The sequence below is a fragment of the Arabidopsis lyrata genome, assembly GCF_000004255.2.
Source record: "Arabidopsis lyrata subsp. lyrata unplaced genomic scaffold ARALYscaffold_7, whole genome shotgun sequence".
NCBI lineage: Eukaryota > Viridiplantae > Streptophyta > Magnoliopsida > Brassicales > Brassicaceae > Arabidopsis > Arabidopsis lyrata.
The window spans coordinates 11,010,225-11,025,972 of record NW_003302549.1 but is presented as its reverse complement, the minus strand read 5'-3'; the positions used below and the strand labels follow the sequence as shown (position 1 = coordinate 11,025,972).

Sequence of the window (15,748 nt, the reverse complement as noted above, 5' to 3'; positions counted from 1 at the left end):
TGGAAAGGGGCAGCAAAAGTTTCTTATCAAGAAATTATCGAATTAGAGTCAGGAATGACAGCAGAGGTTAGTAGCTTAATTTTCATACATATATACTCAACAATTCATATGGGTTTGCTGCATTTCTGATAAGTAAATATTATTCTGTAGGATATTGTATATCCATACATTTCCATCACAGGAAATTATGATGTATATGAGTCAGTGGATTTCCTGAGGCAAGGTGAGAACAGTGATGTTGCTTTGAAGAACTTAAATGCTTTGATAAGAACTGGTTATGATTTTTCTGACTTTGAGTGGGATGCTGTTGAGAGTCCTGATGTCGAGGAAGAAACGATAGATGAGGATTTAGTAGAAGATGGCTATGTGGAAGGTCAAGGTGAGATACATACAAATGACAAGGAAGAGGCGAATGTCACTGTTGAAGGTAGCCTACTCTCTGGTTTGCAGAGTAATGAGCATGAAATGGCGACAAGTTCAAAGAAGAGAAGGAGTAAGGACGGTGACCACGGTGCACAGACAAGGAAGATGAAACTGTTATGTCAAAGAGCTCCAGCCGCACCACATGGTTTTGATGAAGAGATGAAAACATTCATCAGAGAAATGTTTGAAACTTCTTTCAAGCATTTTGGGCAAGAAGTAAGCAACAAATTAGGAAAGATAGAGCTAGATGTAGCAACACTCAAGAAAGCAGTGATCACTATGGATGAGAATTCGAAAAAAGACAAGGCACCACCATTCGGTAATGGTCAACCAGTGGTACGTTAAAAATAAAAACCAAAGCTTCTGTTGTTGTATTTTAGCATTGTATGACATTGTAATTCTGTTATATGTTTTGTGTTTGTAGCTTTCGTAAGAAGTAAAAACTTATGTAAAACCTTGTAATTAGGCTATTTAGTAACTTATGCATTATAATATTTAAAGGCATGTATTGTAATTTCAGACTTAGTTATTTTGTTTGTTTTTGTTTTGATATTTACATTGACTGTCTTTGCAGGACGATAATTGTCTGTTTCATGAATTATTCACCCGTCCGGGTGAAATAGACCTTAATATGGATTCGCAAGATCCAGATTTTCTGCAAAAAGAAATGGGGCATCTTTCTCAAAAATCACAAGCACCGGGTTTTGATCCATCACAGGGTATATTTTCACAAAACCTCGAGAAACAACAGCGCAAAGACGACACTGCAGAGTTTATGGATTGGAATGATAAGGGTGATTCGGGTAAATATGACGCTGACGCGGTGTTGGTATACTTACCTGAAGCTAGATGGACTGCTTTTGAAGCATGGTTTAGGAACGTAAAGTAAGTCCTATGATTCTATTTTTATATCTTTTAAATATACCTGATTGTATAATTGTTTATTCTTTTTGTTTTACCTTCATTACAGTCGTGATGTTCCAAAACTCGGTCCATCTCATCTAACTGATGCACTATTTAAGCGTCTGATTGATCAAAAAGAATGGCTAGGCAACGATGTAAGTTTTACTATTTTTTTTTTTCATGACTGATTACGTATTCATTTCGATAAATACTAACTTGTTTTTAAAAATAATTGCAACGCAGGAAATAGATGCAGTACTGTACTTACATCGGGAATCCACATCTTTACGCCGACTAAATTCAGCTCGTGTTGGGTTTATGAGTTGCGAGTTTAGCGCGCGAATCAAAAACGAATACCCAAAGTTCATGAAAAATAAAAAGACCCACAAATGGGATAGTCGGCTTATTGATTTCGTCACCGGTGAGTCCCCATCTCATGGAAAGACGGGTAAAAGTTGGGCTTTGGATTTCGACAGAATTTACGCTCCGGTAAACGTCAATAATAGTCACTGGATTTCTATTTGCGTCAACTTTGTTTTAAGAACTGTTGAAGTCTTCGATTGTTTCGGCAACAACAACAGAAGAAACGTGGAAATGTTTGCATACATCATCCCAAGGATTGTGAAAGACGTGCACGGGAAGGTATATGGAAAAGTCCCTCTATTGACACAATATGAGATAATAAACGTCAAGGTGCCTAAAAATCTGAACACTACTATGTGTGATTGCGGAGTGTATGCATTGAAACACATTGAGTGTCATATGCTTAATCTAAGCATGGATTTGATAAACGATGGGAACATCAAAGAGGCGCGCATGAAGATTGCTGTAGACCTTTGGGAGGCTGCTCATGATCCTATCTTAATTGAGCGAATGAAGAACTATAAACCTCCACATCAATCGTCGGATATCCTTGAAATTGATTGAGATTAATTAGCATTATGGTGTTTTTTTTTATCGTGCAAACAGATTATGTCCTACTCTTGCGACATGTATTTTGTATGACCTTTGTTTTTTTTTTCCTAATTATTTAGGCGTTTTATGAAAGTAAGTTCCTTGAGTTCGTCTCTAATATCTCCTATTAGCTCGAGCAAGATGATTTTTTGTTCTCCACTCCTTCTTGTGCTTATCTGTTTTATACGTGTTCTACTCATGTATAATTTGATCCATTACAAACTTGATTATGAACACAAACATTAGAGACAAACGCAGGAACAAAAAATGATCATAAGTAGAAGTGAATCCATAGTTCAAAACTAAACCACAAACTTAACTAATACTGAATCCATAAATCAAAACACAAAAACAAAAATATAAGTATAAGTGAATGTAATACTCAAAAAAGCAAAACGAAAATTATTAGAATAAAATCAAAAACTAAGAACTGAACCCCGCAACCTCCCATGGTAGTGAATCGGAAAAACATGAAGTTGCTCATAATTTGAAGTTGCTTTCTAATCCTGTAAATTAAAAACAAAACCGTTAGCAAAAGACAATTTTTAAAGTCTCTATTTAAGATTACAACCAGTAGTTAGAAAAACCTTAATCATATAGCTATGTCACATGTTGTTCGATTATGGCCTTCTTTTCCACAACGACTACACCTATGTCTCTTTGACAATTGTGATTGTTGTGACGCTTTTATCTTGTCTTCAGCCGTTTCATATCTTCGTTTTCTTCGTCGACCAGGTTGTCTTCTTGTTTCAGGTGGTAACACAATTGCAGCTGCAACCTCCTCTGGGACACGCCATTCTTCTTCGGGAACACCAATTGGATTAATAGTTTCCTCATATAACGATCTCCAAGTGGCAGTGGTATACACATCATCAGCATATGGGTATATACACTTGCCTATCGCATAAGCTCCTTTTATAGCGTGTCTACAAGGAAGTTTCCCTATCTCAAACTTCCCACATGAACATGTTCTTCTTTCCAAGTCAACGACGAAGTCGAATCCGTTTGCTTTAACCTGTAATCTGTTACTAGTAATCGGATAAACTTTAAAAAATTTACCTTTCTCTATTCTTCTAGAAATCTTTTTCTCCACCTCAATAGTCAACGGATCTTTTTGCTTTGCACTTAATACTCTTCGCTCATAAAACCAACGTGTCAACATCTCCCTAATGCTGTCTAACAAAGGAATTATCGGATACTCTCTAGGTGATCTCAAAGCAGAATTGATTGATTCTGCAGGGTTGTTGGTGTTAATGTCGTATCTAAATCCCGGAAAGTGGCAGCGAGCCCATTTTTCAACATTAGCATCGTCTAAGTATGCACCAATCGCTGGACTGATGTTGCAAATATCCTCGAACAACTTCTCAAACTGAGTAACTCTATAGGATTTAGACGCTTTTGCAACCATACCAGCCACACCCCTTCCACTGTGATATGTAATAACATTACCGATCAAGTGGTGGATGCAAATACCATGGGAAGCTAACGGATAGATTTTTTCAAGCGATTTACTGATCGACAAATGCCTATCTGACACAAAAGCTAAACCTTGATCATCCGCTATGAGTGTCTTAAGTTGCAAGAAAAACCACTCCCATGATGCATCATTCTCAGAACGAGCAACGCCAAATGCGATTGGATACAAATTAGAGTTACCATCTACGGCTGTAGCAACCAGAAGAACTCCTTTGTATTTACTCTTCAAAAACGTACCGTCAACAACAATCACTTTCCGAATTGACTTGTAAAACCCTCTAATTGACTGACCAAAAGATATGAATAGATATTGGAATCTACCATCACAATCAACTTCATAATTTGTATACGTACCGGGATTAGCTGCTTGTAGCATGTACAAGTATTTTGGTATCTTACCATAACTTTTCTCAGGAATTCCTCTGACTTCATTAACTGCATACTCACGAGACTCCCACGCCTGCGAATAATTAAGCTCGTGTCCATACTGTGACCGAATAAGATTGATGATATCATTCGGTTTAGGTCCTTCCAACACACCTTCATAATTATGCATAATGATATGTCCAATCGTTTTTGCTGAAGGTGTTCGACAGAATTTACTTTTCTTGGAAGGAGCACATGTATGGTTACCCACGTACTTGTTGATTTTTAAATACGAAGACCTCTCTAAACGCTCAGCTCGAAGTCGCCACTTGCAGCCAACATCTATGCATCGTATACACCACAGTTTTCTATCAGACTTTGTAATCATGTAGTCACATTTATACTTCATCGCATACAATTCCATGGTTGACTGTAACAATTCTTTGCTTCTGAAATACTGACCCTGGCTCACACAAGAATACTGTGACGACGATCCGAGTCCGTGACCAACAATAGCATTTTTTGGAGTTTTGAAACTATCGGCATCTTTCTAGTTTCTTTCACACCCCATGATGACAAAATATTGTCGACATTAACATCATCATCTCCATCGTCGACATTAACATCATCATCTCCATCGTCGACATTAACATCATCATCTCCATTACTTGCAGCGTCGGGTTCCTTATTCAGATCGAATTTTTCTTTATTCCTTGTATCTTTATCTCCACCATTGAACGTCACACATAACTTGATCGTATTTTTCCTTTTACAGTACGAAAGGAAATTACTAACCTGTCTGTTATTCATCATTACAACAGGAGGACAATCCAAGCTAAGATCCGTGGGTAAGTAACTTAACTCCACATCAACTGTACTCTGTTCTATTCCATAGTCTTCTGCAACAATCGCTTGTAACTCTTCAAAAGTTGTAGTCGTTTCCAAACTCAACAATCTCCCACGATTTTTTTCATCAATGATAAATCTCCACTCTTTCTTGTTATACAATCTCCATACACCACTCCTTACATAGATGTACATCGAGAAATCGTTGATCAAAAAAGGGAAAATTTGAAGGAAAACGTGTTCTTAGCTTTTTAGAAACGAAAGTGGTGGACTAAGACGTGTAGGATTAAGACGTGTAGCTTTTTAGGGTTTAAAAAACGTTTTAGGTTTTAATCTTAGTCTAAAAACCGTAGACAAAAACTTCTACATCTTGTAGATCGTAATCTAAACAATTAATATTCATTTAAATCGTAATCTAAAAAAAATATTTTATTTCCTTTTCTGAATATTTACTTTCTATATTTAGAGCATTCTAAAAATTTCAGAAATCAAATCTGCAATACCGTAGAATTTACATTCTAAACGTAGATTACAATTTCTAATTATGGCAGAAGATGTAGAAATTATTAGAACGTCTATTCTAAAACATTTAGAACATAGAGGAAAACGTAGAATGCATGTTCTAAATATTTTAGATTATTGATTTTCGGATTTCTAAAATTCTCAGAACATAAATCTAATCTGAAATATGTAGAACATGTACAAAAATGCAGAATACACATTCTGAGTTTCGCAGAACTCTAGAAAACGTGTTCTACCAAAATTAGATGAAACTTTATCTATCAAAAAATCAACTTTTTGTAAACCAAATCTAAAAAATTATACTTCAAATCACCTCTACTCTTGTATATCTACCTGTTTTTATGATTATTTTTTTTAAAAAACAATTAAATTAGGGTGTAGGGGTAAAATCGTCCAAACTGACAATCTCACAAAAAAGGTGTATATGGACAAATTTTTAAGTAGATATCCTTTATTTCCAATTTTCCCTTAAATAAGTTGTGTGTATCAATAACAAATATGAAATTATGAATGAAGAAAGCTAATCAAATCATGTGTTCTTTGTTTGGTACCAGTCCACACATATTTAATTGGATAGTTAATTAATAGAGAGTTATCTAACTCTGAAAAACCACGTCATGGAAAACGACACATCTCGCCGTTTTATTTGTTCTCAGCTCCAAAAAAACATGTCATCTGTGTTTTAAAAAGAGAGAGACGCCGTGCCGTTTTGTCAAACATAGTTGACACTTAATTCGGTCGAGGTGTTTAATGGAATTTAAGCTTTACAACTTTGACCCGTCCATTTTAAAATTAACTATCTCACCCTCCATCTTTGAGCCTTATTATGTACATAAATAGTTAAATACTAATGAGAGAAAATTTAAATTTCAGTTTAAGCATCGTTTAAAGTTTTTTTTACACAAAATAGAAAAATAAACGAATTTTCTATTTATTAGATATATTTTTAAAAGAAATTATTGATTACATTAAAACATTAAAGATAAAACTGTCAAAATCTGCATAAAAAAAAACTAAAACAACACTTATTATAAAACAAATTTTAAACTCTAAAACGATTTTTTAACTGAAACGGAAAAAGTTTATGTTACAATATAAAAATTTACTACCTAATGGTCGATTAAAGTATATTTTAAAACATTAATTTATAGCATAATGAATTAAGCGATATAATCCATACTCCATAGGTTAGAACAAACGACAAAAAAAAATTAGCAAAAGAAAAAATATATATGATAATAAAACATTTAATGTATAAAATAAATAGTGATATTTTTTATACTATTAACTTTTTATATTTATGACTTATATTAATTTTTAAACTATTAATTTTTTATACTATTAATTTTTTTATATTTTAAAATATTTTTTATATTTTTAATATTTATATTTCTTACCGTTGCTTTAAAATTTTAACAATTAGATCTATCAGAAAAATTAACACAAATTTCATAACGTCAATTTTATATATCAAAGACTATTTTTGATAAATTAGTTAGCAAAAAATAATAAAGGACTCAAATTCAATTTAGACTTAAGAAGGGTATTTTCTTACAAATAGTTTCAAGAAAACCAATTCAAATATCAGCCAGCATGTGTAATTTGTGCAATCTAACATCTGAAATAAAATAAAATAAAATCCATTTGAATATATTTATTACTGAAGAAGATGCCAAATTATTGATTATAGAAAAAAAGATGCCATATTATTTTTAAAATGCCCATATTATACAGGCTTTGTAGTATCATTTGTAGTATCATATGCAAATGTTTCTTGTTTTTTGCTAACCGCATCAAATCATATTTAATGTAATGAATATCGAATATATATAATAAAACCTTGATTCCTCTCTAAAAATTGTAATAGCCACAAGAAACTTTAAGAAAGCGCCATTTCTGCTTCTTCTTTACTTCAATCCTTGTGAGAGAGATAAAGTTTCTTCCTTTTTCCCACGTTTCACGTCCCTCCTCTTACCTCTTCCTCTTCGCTTCAAGCCCTTCAAGTTTCAGACCTTAGATCAAACCAAAAAAACGATCTTTCCCCGATTCAGTAACTTCCTGTTTTCCGGCGAGATGGCCAACGAAGGAAGTGACCCATTACTTCAATACATGATTAGCCCTAGATTGAAAAAACCTCCACAGCTTCTGTTTCCATTACCAGAAGACAACGAAGTCGCGATTCCGATGCCGATGACACCGTCGGAGTTTAAAGAACGTTTAATCTTCGGACCCTTTTCACGTTCTCCGCGAGATTCGTCTCACTTCATCGATTCCATCTCTCAGAAACAACCCTCACCGTCACCGTCGTCTTCTTCCACCGCCGTTAATCCTTTCTCTGATTCCTCAACCCTAGAGCCTCTGCTTCCACCACCACCACAACCAGAGCCATGGTTTTCCGATCAAAATTCGAGTCATTGCCACGGCCACGCACTTCACCGATCCAAAACAGCACCAGCAATGGCAGTAATCAATGATCTTCATCACCCAATTCCTCAAAAAGATCCAACAGAGACATCACGATCTGTAGTAAGACAAGCTTTTGCTCTTCTCGTTGTGTATCTATCTTTAGGTGTGCTTATCTATTGGCTGAATCGTGATCACTACGTTGTGAATCAAACCCATCCTGTTGTTGATGGATTATACTTTTGTATCGTTACAATGTGCACCATTGGTTATGGAGACATCACTCCAAACAGTGTGGTTACTAAGCTGTTTTCGATTATGTTTGTTCTTGTTGGGTTTGGTTTCATTGATATTTTGCTTAGTGGGATGGTCTCTTATGTTCTTGACCTTCAAGAGAGCTATATGTTAGACTCTGCTAAGCGGAGAGATGAGCCAGAAAAGAGGAGGTCTTATATAATTGATGTGAAGAAAGGGAGAATGAGGATTAGATTGAAAGTGGCTTTGGCATTAGGTGTTGTGGTTTTATGCATTGCTGTTGGTATTGGGATAATGCATTTCATTGAGGAAATCGGGTGGTTGGATTCGTTTTATCTCTCGGTTATGTCGGTTACTACTGTTGGGTATGGAGATCGGGCTTTTAAAACATTGCCCGGTAGGCTTTTCGCTGCGATATGGCTGCTTGTGTCCACATTAGCTGTGGCTCGGGCTTTTTTGTACTTGGCTGAGGCGAGAGTGGATAAGAGGAATAGAGAACGGGCGAAGAAAGTGCTTTGTGAGACAATGTCTGTCTCTCAGTTTTTTGCTGCAGATATTGATAACAATGGCTGTGTGAGGTATTTGACTCATTTCCCTGTCCATTTTTTATGCTCTGACACACTCCTTAAGGTTTTATGAATCTTAAACCGATTTCCGAATTAATTGTTTGATCCATAGGTTTGTTAATATACCCATTTGGGGCATCCTTAGATTTTATGCATTTCTTAGGAGTCATCTAAAAGATATTGTCTTTGCTAGCAGTCTTTTAATTTTCGTTCGTGTAGAGGGTCTTTGAAAACATAAACATTCCTAGCTCGTTAGTTTATTAGAAGGTGTTGGATTTCTGAGTTAATTCATCTTCTGCACTTCTTTTTATGAATCTTTTTGTTCAACAACATAGTTTATGGTCTTAGGCTAAGTTGAAGATCTGTGAATGTGTGATGCGAAAACTTCTTTAATTTTGTCATTGTGGTCATCTCGATTATAATGTTTTCAGCTTGATATAAAGTTTGAATTACTGTGAAAGGAAGGCTTAGTCGCAATTTTGGATTTAAGACATGTAAATGCTTTGTTTGCTAGCTCTAATCTGAGGTATTATCTGGATTTTTTGTGTGTTCGCAGTAAAGCAGAGTATGTGATTTACAAACTGAAGGAGATGGAGAAAATAACCGATAAGGACATACTTCCAATCTCCAAACAGTTTGACAAACTCGACCGATGCAGCAACGGAAAGATTACTCTTTTAGATCTCTTGGAAGGTGGCAGTGGCGATTGATGATCCTCTGCAACTTTTTTGTTTTAGCTTAGATTACAGATTTACAGTTGCTAATTACAACGGATCAACGATCCTAATGGTAATGATGAGGAGTCCAGTGTAAATTGGTTGGACCGATCTTATGTCTTTGGTCTTGTCTTGCATTATTGGTTAAGCAGGATTCACTGGTTCACATCACCAAAAGTTATCCTCTCCTTTCTCACCCAAGATTATGAAGAGGAATTGTGGATTTTCTTAACCGGGTTTGATATGTCGCCAAATGGTTATGTCGTCGGTTTACTTTGGTACGATGAATATATGTTTCTCATCTGAATCAGAGATTTTGATGACCCCTGTAATTTTTGCAGATATATAGTTAGGAACAAAAGTTATATGGGCTCAAGGTAAATAAATTTGGTTGGATAAGGTTTGATCCAAATTTGTTGGTCCAGTATGGAAATAAAACTGTAACTTTCAATCTAAATAATATAAATTCGAATTTTCTTTATCAAGATTTCTATAAAAAGTTTTGCTATTGTATTATCAGCTTTTTCATTTTAGTTTAGCATTGTAGCCAAAATGTAATACACCATGTACTAACTCAACATATTAGGACATCTCCAATGGTGAGATATCCATAAGATATCTCACTAATATAATATTAATATTTTTATATTTAATTTAGAAAAAGTTAACATCTATGCCACATTTGGCCCAATTTTTTTTCTTTCTACCACATTGCAGACCCATTTATCATTCATACCACAATTATCGTGTGTAATGACCATTTTGCCTTTCCTTTTGTGTGTTCAAACTTCGGGGACAAAATTCATTGTTTGAGCACACAAAAGGAAGTTTACATACAGTTGTCCCCGAAGTTTGAGTCTTCCACAATTTGATCTTATTTTTGCATGTTAGCTGATTTTTGTCCCTCGATTTTAATTCATTGTTCTTCAATTTAGTTCTCCAAAATTCTAATTGCGGCCTTTTCATTTTGGTTGATGTTTATATTTCGTTTGATTATTGTCTCCGAATAGGTTTATTGTCCGTCGCCCAGATACTTGTCCCTAAATGTTGCACTTTATCTACCATATCAGCTGAGGGCAAAACAGTCTTTTTTATACCACAATACCACATGAATGTGGTATGAGTAGAAAAGAATTATCAAATGTGGTAGAAGTGGAAAGATTTTGGTCAAATGTGTTAGAATTGACCAAATTTCCTTTAGTTTATTTAGAGAAACTCGTACTAAAATTCTAGTTCCATTGGTCAAATATCTCATCAATATAATATTCATATTTTTTATTAAATTTAATTTCTTAATAATACTTTTAAACATATCAAATTGCATCTTAAATATAGTCATTCAAACTAAATAAGGGGTTGTTGGAAAAATGCCACTTTTTCAATGCCACTTTTCAAAATTACCTCTTTTTAAAAACCTTATAAAAAATGCTCTTAAAAATATAAGATTTACCCAATATGTATGTAATATTATTAAAACATACACAAACTACATTTCTATGTATCTAAATTCTTATAAATACTTTATAAATACCTTATAAATGCATTTTAAATACCTTTAAAAACCTTTAAAATATCTTGTAAAATCTTTGAAAAACTTTAAAAATTTAAAATAACTTGTAAAACCTTTAATAACACCTTATAAAGCCTTATAAATACTTGGATCGAGTCTTCAAGTAGTAGTTACAATCCATAAGTACCTTATAAACCTAATAAAACTTTATAAAAATTTCAGATTTAAAAAGGAGCATTTTTTAAAATAGACATCTAAAAGGGGCATTTTTGAAAAGGAGCACACCAAAAGGGGTATTTTTAACAATTTCTCACTAAATAATTATACTCCCTCTGTCCCAAATTATACGATGTTTTAGCATTTTTTCATTGTTCCATTTTATAAGATTTTTCCAGATTTCTATGCATAATTTATGTTTATTTAGTATGTTATGATTATTTAAATTCTGCAGTCCTTTTTTCTATTGGCTGAATTCCTATAAAAAAAAGTAAACATTAATTATTCTTTAATCTTTGTGCTTTTACACAAAACATCTTATAAAATGGGACAGAGGGAGTATTTATTAATAGAAGTAAATAATATAATGAATATTAATAATTTTAAAAGCAACAATTAATAGTACTATAAATTATAATAATACATTAAAGAGTTTATTATTTTTAAAACCACAATTAAACATGAATTGAACTTTAAATTACATAACAAACAATGATAACATAAATTAAAATGCAAATAAAAACATACAAAACCATAATAGATATTAGATAATATAGTAAACTTGGTTTTACTCTTCACTTGATGATGCGCCAAACTTTTGCATTATTTCATGAGATATATTTGTGATTTAATTTTTAATACATATATTTGAAATTACTATTATATATTAATCTAAAAATTATTGCAAAATATAAATTTTAATTTTTAAATTTTATTTTATAATATAATACTATTGTATTAATTAAAACAATATTAATTCAATATTATGTATTAAGCTTAACTAACACCAATTTCAAATAATATTATTACATAATTTAAAGTTATACATAATAGAGCTTGATATATAGATAATTTTATTTTATAAATTTTTTTAAAAAAAAAATTAAAATAGCAAACATATAAAGTATTTAGTTAATGTTATAAACTATAGATTATTTGATTTATTACAAAGAAAACTAAACTAATAAGAAAGTGACATGTTGAAAAAAGAGAGAGTTTCTCGTGGTTTCTCAAATGAGAAACGTTTCTCAACAAAATTAATTAAAATAATATTATTTCAGTATTTTTTATTTAATTTTAATGAGAGTTTTTTGGTGAGACACTACCAATAGAGATGGCCTAATACCAAGTAATGAAAATGTAGTCTTTTTGATTATTTTTTTAAATGTATTTTCTTATTTATACAAATACTATCATATATATTAAATTAATCAGCTCTAACAACTCAAATTCAGAAAGAGGATAATGTGTGTGAAAGAACAGAAAATACAAGAGATTCCTTTTTATTCATATATATATATATATATTTAGATATGATGACATGAGTAGTAATAATAATAAAAATGTCACACATGACAAACCTAACAACAAACCTGCCCCAACTATTCTATTCTAAAGCTAAAGTCAACAATCTCACTCTCTTTTCCTTTTAAATTTAACTTAAATATAATGTAATAATTATGTGTTTATTAGAAAGTAGAAATAGTTTTTTTCAACCGGGCCTTGTGGCCTAGTGGTAAAGGGATCACAGCTGTGACTTCCGCCACCAGGGTTCGAGACACGGCCACTGGCAGGTTTACATAGGGGAATTGCCAGCCTCGTGGGATTAGTCCTTGGGCCTAGGAAGCCTTTGGGAGACCCGCGGTTATTCAAAAAAAAAGAAATAGTTTTTTTCTATAATATCTTTAGATGTTAGGCACATATCCCCAAAATAGGTCAGACATTTCAACTGCAGACAGATACAGTTATGAATACGTGTAATTATAGAGCTAATGTTTTATTTTGCTCTTACAAGTTACAAATATATTGAGGTCCACGGTCTAACTTTGGGAAATTAAGTGAACAAGAACTTAATTTAAATGTGGGGCTTATGGATATGACAACGCAAACGATTAGGCACCAATTACGGCGTTTAGTTTGTGCCTAAATTAAACTATAAATGTGTAATAATATGTACATCTACTTAGTATACATTTATGTGGTTAGGTACGAGTAACAGATTCATACTACCATTATGGCATTATTATAGTATACAATAGAAGATTGAATATATATTTGACTTGAAGATTGAATATATATTACTTATATGGAATCTGATAATAGTTGCTGTTTATTTATTTTTCCCCAGTTTGAAGCATGTCTTCGATTTGATGTTTTTGGTCAAATGAGAATAGTTAATGTTTCTTTTTGGTTCAAAGAGAATTATGCGCTCTTTTTAATTATTTCGACAAAAGATTACTAGATTGGTATTGATTTTCTCGAAAACGTTTTTCATCATAGTTTGTTTTGACCAAAAAAGCGTTAAAAAACATGAAAATTATTATTCCTTTTTTCATTGATATAATTATTATTCCCTCTGTTTCGTTTTAGTTGTCGTTTAAATTTTTTTCACACAAATTAAGAAAACATTAAATTTTCTGTTTTACTTTTTATTAATATATTTTATAAAAAAAATTCATTGGCCAAAACATTAAAACTGTAGGGATAAAACTGAAATTTTCACCAAACATTTGCATTGAAAACCTAAAACGAAAACTAAACTGAAACGGAGGGAGTATACACTAATCCCATCGTTTAAAATACTCCTAATGGTGTGATGTATGTATGTATCTAATATGCTAGTTATTATATCATTGATTATTAAACGCATTATGATTATCAGACGTAATCCACTGTAATTTGTAATCCAAAAACTTAGGTGTGACAAAAAAAAAAGAGTTGAACCCTTCACCTACCAAAAAAAATGGATTGTGACCAAAAGACCATTGAATATCAAATTTTTAGTGATTAAAACGAATTCATCCAAGATATATACTAGTATTTGTTTATATCTTGCCATATTCTAGTGATTTTTCATAGTAGTAAATATTTTACTTTGACCACATTTAAAGTTGATGTATGTCCCCTTCTCATTTGTCATGTCGGTTACGCATTATATGTCTCCTTTTTTTTTCCTCATATGTTCCTATCAATTTCCACAAACTCATGAAAACGATTACTAGCTAAAGAAAAAAAAAACCAAAAAAAACCTCAAGCATAACTGCATAAGGTTCATAACAACTTCAATTCTCCACAATTATCGCAGATAAAATTGTACGATTATCTATAAAAAAAAGTTCGGACTGTGTATAAAGTGTTAACATAATTGTTTACCATTTTCATAATTTAAATAGTCCTATTGGTTTGACCATCTTTTCCTTAATATACTTAATAAATTATGATGCTCTTTTACTTGCCAACCGAAAGTTCGAATGTGAAAAGAAATTGTTATAGCGTAGTCATGATCTCATTTATCCGTCAGCTTCAAGTAACGATCCACTCCATAAGCTACGTCACTTAAAGTCCCAGATGTAACTAACTTTCTTTGAATGTTATTAGCAATATATATATGATTCTTTTACACTATAGTTTTTTATAATAAATATTTCTATATCAAGAGATTCAAATATTTACATTTTTTTATACCAAAATATGTAGGGTCTAAATTATTGCCCCCCTTGACTAGGAATTATCTATTCACTTATGAATAATTTATTAAGGTTCGTGAAGCAGTGAAGGAAGAAGAAGAAGAGAAGACAAGCTACCACGTGCCAAGTCATGTGTCGACGACGGTCAAATGCCGGTGCCTGTATTTTCCACGTGGCAGCCTAATACAATAAAGAGAAACTAGAAAGCTTAGAACAAAAGGAATTCAACAAAGTATAACTCTCTTTATTAATTGTTTAGAAACTCTCACAAAACTAAACAAGCTTTCTCTAAACTCTTGAGGTTACAACTCAACCCTAGAGTCTTATTTATAGGTAGCACAACTTTGCTAATCCTATTACAATTAGGAAAATATAACTCCAAACCTAATTAGAACATTCTAGGCCTTTCTTAAACTTTAACCTCCTCATTAAAGTCATCTTGGGCCTTAAGCCTCTTGAAGATTATCCAACATTCACCCCCTTAAGCTTCAAGCTAGTCTTTCAGAGGTCTTGAACTCCAATCATACTCCTCATTTCCTTAAACTTGATTCTTGCTAGGGCCTTTGTTAGTATATCCGCACGTTGCTCTTCTCCGGGTACGAACTCCACTTCTAGTTGCCTATCTTCAACGCATTCTCGAATGAAATGGTAACGCTTGTGGATGTGTTTGCTTCTCCCATGGAAGACGGGGTTCTTAGTAAGCTCAATGGCTGACTTGTTGTCAATAAGAATGGTAGTCTTCTCTCCTTCTTTACCCGTGATCTCACTTAACAAGTCTTGGAGCCATATCGCTTGCTTCGCAGCTTCCGTTGCAGCCATAAACTCGGCTTCACAAGAGGACAATGCTACTACTGGTTGTTTTTGAGAGCACCATGTGATCGGTGATTCACCAAAGTAGAAGACATGTCCAGTTGTACTTCTTCCATCATCTTGATCACAATTATGTGAGCTGTCACTGAATCCAAGTAGCTTCTTTGATCCTCCTTTCTTGAAAACTAAACCGTAAGCCGTTGTTCCTTGTAGATACCTTAAGATTTGCTTTAAGGCTCCTCCGTGTGATTCTCTCGGGTCTTGCATATACCTACTTGTTACTCCAACTGAGAAAGCAAGGTCGGGTCTTGTATG

At 33.0% G+C, this 15,748-nt stretch overlaps 3 protein-coding genes across 3 annotated transcripts; 2 read left to right on the top strand and 1 right to left on the bottom strand.

The window, feature by feature from the left end:
* The first annotated feature begins 264 nt into the window (after positions 1 to 264).
* On the top strand, positions 265 to 2,541 carry LOC9306139. The gene is made up of 4 exons (XM_021016972.1): positions 265 to 759; positions 998 to 1,308; positions 1,394 to 1,481; positions 1,570 to 2,541. Exons 1-4 carry the CDS (start codon positions 466 to 468, stop codon positions 2,251 to 2,253), a joined length of 1,377 nt encoding a protein of 458 aa, XP_020872631.1. The 5' UTR covers positions 265 to 465; the 3' UTR covers positions 2,254 to 2,541.
* Positions 2,542 to 2,774: 233 nt separating this feature from the next.
* Positions 2,775 to 4,314, bottom strand: LOC110226681. Its single transcript, XM_021019130.1, has 2 exons — positions 2,868 to 4,314; positions 2,775 to 2,786 (listed from the first exon to the last, which is right to left on the bottom strand). The coding sequence occupies exon 1, from the start codon at positions 4,310 to 4,312 to the stop codon at positions 2,873 to 2,875; it is 1,440 nt and encodes a 479-aa protein (XP_020874789.1). The 5' UTR covers positions 4,313 to 4,314; the 3' UTR covers positions 2,775 to 2,786; positions 2,868 to 2,872.
* A 3,009-nt stretch (positions 4,315 to 7,323) lies between these two features.
* On the top strand, positions 7,324 to 9,915 carry LOC9306138 (two-pore potassium channel 3). Its single transcript, XM_002870021.2, has 2 exons — positions 7,324 to 8,726; positions 9,271 to 9,915. The coding sequence occupies exons 1-2, from the start codon at positions 7,564 to 7,566 to the stop codon at positions 9,422 to 9,424; spliced, it is 1,317 nt and encodes a 438-aa protein (XP_002870067.1). The 5' UTR covers positions 7,324 to 7,563; the 3' UTR covers positions 9,425 to 9,915.
* The last annotated feature ends 5,833 nt before the right edge of the window (positions 9,916 to 15,748 follow it).